The sequence below is a fragment of the Paralichthys olivaceus genome, chromosome 23 (assembly GCF_024713975.1).
Source record: "Paralichthys olivaceus isolate ysfri-2021 chromosome 23, ASM2471397v2, whole genome shotgun sequence".
Classification (NCBI taxonomy): Eukaryota; Metazoa; Chordata; class Actinopteri; order Pleuronectiformes; family Paralichthyidae; genus Paralichthys; species Paralichthys olivaceus.
In genome coordinates, this window is record NC_091115.1 from 12511997 (window position 1) to 12520030 (window position 8034).

The 8034-nt window shown below is 39.6% G+C and overlaps 1 protein-coding gene across 1 annotated transcript; it reads right to left on the reverse strand.

The window, feature by feature from the left end:
• Positions 1–43: 43 nt before the first annotated feature.
• Positions 44–7894, reverse strand: LOC109632739 (sodium-coupled monocarboxylate transporter 1-like). The gene is made up of 17 exons (XM_020092171.2): positions 6359–7894; positions 5610–5729; positions 5095–5160; positions 4926–4977; positions 4614–4681; positions 4378–4416; positions 4035–4150; positions 3188–3328; positions 2889–3018; positions 2275–2363; positions 1900–2009; positions 1748–1815; positions 1536–1622; positions 1200–1414; positions 873–973; positions 352–440; positions 44–263 (listed from the first exon to the last, which is right to left on the reverse strand). Exons 1-17 carry the CDS (start codon positions 6590–6592, stop codon positions 138–140), a joined length of 1851 nt encoding a protein of 616 aa, XP_019947730.2. The 5' UTR covers positions 6593–7894; the 3' UTR covers positions 44–137.
• Positions 7895–8034: the final 140 nt, after the last annotated feature.

The window sequence follows — 8034 nt, forward strand, 5'->3', positions numbered from 1 at the left end:
TTGTATTTAATTTATTCTAAATTCTGTAAGAGAGTCACACACCTTTTTTAAACTTCATTGAAATTTATTCAATTAGAAAAACAAGAATTGATGTAATCAAGAATAATATCACAAATAAAAAAAATGTAATGTTCATTTCATGAGGGAATGCGGCTTTTTGTTAAATCCAGCTCAACATCACAGAAAGCAGGATTTGTGTTGCCAATTCCTTTGTCACGATCAAGGTCCGTCGTCAGGTCAAGTCGTCCAGTTCGTCTCATGAGCTGAGGAGGGAGGAGCACAAAGAACAAGTTAACCTGCAGCTGTTTGAGTCCAGAGCAAAGGATGTTGGTTCATGGCAGCAGTACTTACTCTGTCTTTCAAACACTTAATCATGTGATAAAGAGTTGTGTCCTCTTTCATTAATGTAAGTCTTGAGTCTACCTTCAGACCCCAGCCTCCTGAAATACACATTAACAACACAATGTAAAAACTCACAGTACGTAGTGTCCTTTACTTACTTGTCATTATTCAGTTATAAAAACTACTTTCACTTGATTAAACTAGACTTGTTCCTGGAGTAAATGAGAGCTCTGCAGTACAAGGACCATCAAGCGTTAGTATTGTAGTGTGTTGGGGGAAGATGCAACGGCCAATATTCTGTAGTTTGTCTTCCGTTCGCCATGCACTGTTTACAGTCCGACTAGTTGAACATCTCTTCACACATTATCAGCAATACTTTTCATAGGTGTTTTAGGTAAAGATGACATTAGAAATAAAGTAAATATAACTTGAGACTAACTCACTGTTTTCTTACGTTTTTTCAAAGTAAGATCAACTTGTCAAATTCAACAGGTGGTCGGTCAAAGGGATTTTACAAAAATGTTATTTACCTGTGAACAGGCTGACTATCAGCCCGACACTAATTGCTACTATGGTTCCAATAGGGCTGAAGTACATGTAGGACAGAGAGTACCAGTCTGCCAGCACAGGCCTGGTGGGGGGGGGGGAGAAAAAAGTTTATGTTGAGATAACAGAGCACAAAAGGCAAATTCTTGGAGATGAAGACAAAAACGTGATGAAAACGTTATTTTAATTTCTCCTCATGAACTTACTGTCCCAGAAGACAAGCTTATTCAGGAATGCATATACTGTAAATGGGAAATTTGTAATGTGTAATAGTTTCTTAAACTACAGCTACAGCTTGTTAGAAACCTCACCTGCTGTGGTGGTTGTGTACTGGGGCTGTGGTGGAGTTTGGTTGCGTTGGCAGAGCTGTGGAGGTCCAGTTCAGGCTGCCTGTGGTGGTGAGGTTACAGCCCTCAGTGGTCAGTGGCAGTGGTCGGGTCAAGTTAAGAGGGGGAGGGTATATCTGGGCTCCGATGCCCACCCACAGGGACACGACCAACCCCGACACAAGACCTGACAAAGCTCCCTGGAAGAGATTTTAATTACTGAACATGTTGGAAGCAGACAAATGCTTCGGGGAGTAATTAAATGCTACAAGGGTAAATTATTAATAACTGAATCTATCTCAGAATGAATCAATCGCTTACTTTAGAATTGGCAAATGGACACAGGATACCCAGTGTGAACAGGCCAAGTAAAGGACCTCCAATGATCCCAAATATACTGACGGCTGCCTGTATGAAGAGACACAGCATTTAAGTTGCAGGGCTGATTCCTAAACCAAAGGGAGAACTGTGTGTATTGAATATATATTGTATACACATCCTTCCATATGTCTATGAGAATAGTTCCACTGTACCTGTAAGATCCCTCCCATCAGTGAAGCTAGTCCAGCCATTCCAATGCATAAAGCCCCGTATACAAGACCTGCCAACATGAGGGATTTCAATACTTAATGACCACTCAACTCATTCAGCAGAAATGTTTTGTACACAGGGACGATCCACTCACTCAGTCCTTTAGAGGAGCGGGCCAAGTGTTTCTCAGACATGTTGGTGTACGGTTTGATCAGGTCCTCCACTGTCACTGCAGCCAGTGCATTGATGCTGGAAGACACTGTGCTGGGAGTGATGTAAAAAATCCCAAGCAATGTAGTTGATATATACACATGTACAAAAATATAACTTTCTGTCTTGGTAGTCCCATTTCATAGCACTGAACATCAGCTAATATGCTGAATAAAGGAATAATAAATAAAGAAATTCAAAAGAATCAAGTGAAACTTGTCTAGTATAGCCTGTGATATTACTTTTTAACTTGTTAACTTTTGGTGTGTGATTTGTATCTGTTGAGTAAATTAACTTTAATGTGAAGGGCTGTATCAACCTTAGAGATCCACTATATGCTGCTGCAACAAATAGTCCAGGAAGGCCAGGATAGTCTCCCAAGATGTCCATCACCAAATATGGCATCAGCTGCAGAGGAGACAGTGAATCACATATCATCGAGTGGACTGAACTCTCACAATACATCATAAACCTGATGATGAATGGTTAATGGTTATATACCACAATTTCCCTTAGAGCAGTGAGTCCTTGGTTCAACTCCGGGCTTGACCTTGTACTGCATGTCTTTTAATGACTCTTTATTATCCCTGTCAAATGAAGGCATTGTATGCCCATGAAAATAATTAAAAGGAAATACATTTTGATGAAGTTATCTGTAAAAAAAAACAATCTCAGTTGTTAGCTGGACTGCCTTCTCCTCGGAGGGTCCAATTTACAGAGATGTCACACTGTGAACAAAATAAGTTTGGAGGCGGCTGGGAGAGCACCTACTTTCTGAGTTGTCCTTCTGACTTGAGGTTGCGCTCACATGAATTTTCCCATTCTGGAATTTATTTTTCTGATTATTACAACACCACATAAATGCACAATATGTTTTCGTAAGCCGCTGATTGTAGAAGCATCTCTGCTCTACCTCTCTCCATCAAACTGTACCTGATCAGTAGCAGAAACCAGACCCGCTGACCATGGGTCGCAGCTCTTATAGACGGAGTAGAGGCACATCCCTGCAAAAACTGAGCAGAGCAAGATGGACCACAGGCCTAACAGGTTGATGTACAGAGATCTGGATAGGAGAAAAAAATGCATATAGTGAAACACTTGAACAAAAACAGAGGGAAATAGTTTTCTGTTAATTCCCCAGCTAACGTTACAACGTTACAGGGGTATTTTCATTTATAGGTACAGGTAATATATGTACCCTATCACAATATAACCAAAACAACAATACTCACACTCTGGCATGAGTGATGCTCTTACAGGAGATGTATCTCTGAACCTGGGCCTGGTTGATCCCATAGATACTGACCCACACAAACGTCCCGCCAATCGTTATGGTCCAAAAAGTGTGTCTTCTCAGAGGGTTTGTGTCAAAGCTGGTGGCATAGAGAACGAGGGCAATTTGAATTTAAGTGAAAATTTGAAGTTACATGTTAGTTGTTTGCCAAAACCTATTCAATTCCCTAGAAGTTGGAACCTCAGATGGATACCACCCAAAGAAATATATGCCTTCAAATAACCTAGTAAAACAGCCTGGCCTTACATGACCAGGATATTGTCCATGGATGAAGTGGTAGGTTCAAGGACCAAAGGGTTGTGCTGTGTCATTTTAACATAACGCTCAAGTTCTGTGCCAGGACAACTTAGTAGCAAATACTATAACTCATTTTTTATAGTTTATATTTCCTTATGGGTTTTAAAATTGATACACCTCTCCCTTTATGTTAGACAATGCTTTTTAATGAGGTTATGTTTCTATGCTTATATGTTTTGTAGTAAAGTATCTTTGAATTTCTTGAAAAGCACTATTCCAAAAAAAGTTGATTTGATTTCCATTTAGCATGACTTTTTAATCAGTGTATTTCGAGTAAAATATCAACCAGGGATCAATGACCACCTGGACATAAACAATTAACAGGTTACGTAATTTTTGCAGACTGTACCAACCTAAGACGATCACATGATTGCTGCAACAAACAACTGATCCGACAGTATATTGTATATTGCTTGGATGCATCTGGAGAGACATTTAAAATGAGACAGTCTCGTGACAAAGTTAATATTTGGATTGATTGTACTCACTCCCAAACATTGAGTCTCCCTCCGTGTTCTGAATCTGAAATGATGTTCAAGACTCCTCCTTGTAAAATCACAGACCTGATGACAACAGCCAGGAAGCCTGCGAGCATGACGCCAAGCTGAAGGGGAACATTTACATTTTGTCCCATTTGTGATTCTAATGTTACTATACATGGTGTATTAAGTGTGATGCATTCATCCAAAAACATAGAATAAAAATGGCAAATATGTACTGGGGTGTCCCTTGTTTACAGTATTGTCTTTATATGAAACTTATCTGAATATGTAGGACCGGTCTTACCACGCCAACCACTAATAATCTTATTATTTTCATCAGGGGGCCTACCTGAAAGACATCAGTCCACACCACCGCCTTCAGACCCCCCTGTAACAACATGAAGCACAAACCGGTGTTGTGTCGACTGTACTTTAAAATTGATTCAAACAATTCAGAAACTCAAAGAATAAAATATCTGGAGATAACACACAGGGACGTCAATACTTGCCATACAAAAACTTAGTTAATTCCGTTTTCTTTATGGGCAGAGTGGAAAACTCAGTTGAGCAGGTGGTGTTACATACCATCGTGCAGTAAAAGGTACACACCACCCCTGTGGAGATGACAGCGCCCCACAGATCCATCCCAGTTACTGCAGAGAGATAAGATAAGATAAGAATGTAAATATAAAGCACATTAGACATTGAATTGCACAGAAAGATATAAGTATATATATAGTATATAAGCTTTTACATGAAGTTAAAGCTGAGAGAGTTTACAGCGCAGAAGGAGCCTTTCAGACAGTGACCACTCGACTGAACAAAGCCAAGCAGCTCTAAGTGCCCTCATGTCGGTTTGTGATGTTCACCTGACCAGTGTGACTGAAACAAACATACCGTGATTCAGTGCCAGTGCTGGAGCATAAATGACGATTCCAGTGTAGAGAATCTGTGACAAAGTAAGAAACATAATTCCAACACAAATGAACCTCATGTAGTACATTTGTGGTTTGACTCACTGAAGGTCAGAGGCCTGTAATTATGTGTTGACTGGCTTCTCACTCACCGTCTGCACAATGAAGAGCCCAGTTCCCAGCAGACGGGTTGCTCTGTTGAAACGTAGCTCAAGATACTTGGCAGAGACATGACGCACACAGAAAAGAACAGGCAGAATAAAAAGATTAGTTTTAGAGCTGTGGTCCGTGTGAGTCAGGACAATATGTTCTGAACAAGTTGTTTTGGCACGTGAAAAATGAAGAGTTACTAAACCTAGTCTCTAGCTGCAAACTGTGAAACTTACCTCTGGCATTACTTCACTAAAAACACAAACACACACGCACACCCACTCACACACACTCAGTTTCAGCATTCCTCAAGCATGGCCATATCTACTTCAAGAAAAAAACAAGGATGTGCTTTCAGGTGTTTCAATGTCATTTTTAACAACTCTGACAAGCTTTTATTTGCCCAGTGACACATTACCTTTATAAACCTCAATAATAACATACAATAAAACAATATAGAGGCTCTAAAAATAACCTAGCACACTGACCCTCATATGATAAACCAAAGCTCACTCACCTCATATGTGCTAGTGACAGAGAGCCTGTAGAAGACAGGAAGAAAGACCTCAGATGTGACTGCCATGGTCATAACATAGGAGAGACCATAAAATCCAATGCTGGCTCCATAGCGGTACACCTAAGGACATGGGGTAATATCAATTAACAATGTTTTCGACGGTTTTTGGGAGTGATCAAAAGAAGACTGAAGGAAATCTATTGAAATTTATTGCGAGTGTCAGGGTGTAAAACAATTGTAAGAAAATGTCTTATTTGAACTGTTGAGATTCAAGCAAACACATTAAGTAAATACTGGGGGGAATGAAAACCCCATTGTTTGTGTTCAGTGAGCATGTCCTGGGAGATTTTATATAAAGATTTATTGTCTGACATCAGGCTGACGCTGACAGCTCATTGTTGTCATTAAGTTAAAAGCAACAGAAGAAAGAATATTATAATATAGCTTTGGGATTTTGTTTCATTTACACAATTTACAATGTTTTCTGTAATGTTTTAGACATGTACATACGAGCCCTTCTACAAACACACAGGTACAGTGAATAGCTCATAAGTTTATATTTATGTCTCATTGTCACTACCATCATGTCTTTGATTAACTTGGACACCACAGTGGGACAGTGATGTATCTCACCGCACTAAAAAGTTTTCTCACATCAAATAAATGTGTCCTCCTCAAGCAGACACAAAATGACTTTTCAGGATAGACAGAGTTTGCATTTATCCCTTGGGAATCTGCTGTAACCTTACCTCAGCTGGATTTGACAGCACCGTGATGGCTGACATGAAGCTGGCAGTCAGGGACAGGGACACAGGCACGGCCGTCAGTCTGCGGCCCCCCATTAGGAAGTCCCCGGAGGTTCTCTGGCCCCTGTCCGCCCAGGCATAGTAGACCCCGACAGCAGCCGACAGCAGCAGCATGAGGGCAAAGACCACATAGTCTGCTATCACAAACGAGCCCGTTACCAGAGAGTCCCTTGACATTTTGGAAGAAGTCAAGCACAACTAGAAAAATGTTCAGAAAGTTATTCAAACTGTGCCATGTGTTCTGCCCTCAGAAACAGAATGTCCTCTGTGGATTCCTAACACATCACCTTCTCACTCAATGCTGAACCTGAAACCTTTGAGTGTGTGTGTGTGTGTGTGTGTGTGTGTGTGTGTGTGTGAGATAGAGAGAGAAAGAGATAGAGCAAGAGCAATCCAGGTACAGGTGATGTCAACAAGCCAGGAGAAAGAATTTTCAATAAACCACAGGACAAATGCTATCATCAGTTCTTCACAAACACACACACACACACACACTACTCTTGATACATTTCTATTAACCTTTTTTATGCATGTATTTTTCCCCAATCAAACCAATTTTTAAGGTAATAGTCAGGGCTGAATAAGTAATTTATGTATAAACATGGATGTGCACTTATTTTAAATCTAATTAACCAGATGTTGTAGTAAAAGAACATTGAATTCCAGGTGGATACTCCCTGTATTTGATCACAAAAAAGCTACATTTAATATTAATTAATTTAATATCTGTTTGGATATTCATCTGTATATTCTTCCAATATATCACAGACCAGTCCTTAATTTAAAGGGTGCATTATGTCCCTTAGTTTCCTCTACTGGTTTTCCTCTTCTGTAAAATGTTTGCACTATGTTGTCCTGACAAATCACCTAATTGGACAAAAACTGCCCAACTTTGCATTTGCTCCAAACATGTCAGACGCATTAATAACTCAGTGATGAATTTTTTGTGATGCAAACCATGGATATTTTGGATTCATTTCTGGGTAGTGGTAAGAAGTTTTAATGTACTTTATGTGAAGTCTATGTCTAAAAGCTTGAGTCGAATGGAGCTTCTTCAGGGTTTCCACGTTGCAGCAGGAAAAGCACAGGAGTGGTGAATGATGGTTCCAGTTAGCCAGGTTTAACAAGGACACATCTGGATGGAATGCAGCCCTGAATGTTACGAGTTAGCACGTGTGCATTTCCTGCTCTGACACAAGATGGCTACTAAAAACTGGTGAGTTATTTTAACATTGGTCACAATTTATCATTAATGATAAATGTTAACAAAGAGTTAATAACTTTCACTTTAATTAGGAGTTATTCTGATTTTAGGCTAAACTAGAAGCATAGCTACGCTATGCTAAGCTAGCCTAAGGTTGGACAAGACTTCCTTTAAGAATGTTCTATCTTGTTTTTATTACATTGTGTGGTTGGTAAAAAACTGACATAGATTTTAGACTGCGTTTGTTTAATTGTACCTTATTTAAACAGGTTGGAGTGTATTTTTTAAATCTCATTTACCTCGTGACCCCAGGTCCTCTTTAGCAGTTAAAGTTATTCAATCTTACTTAAAGACTTCATGTCAGACATGTGTACCAGTTTAAAATAGTCCGAGCTGATTTATTTATGTACTTCTT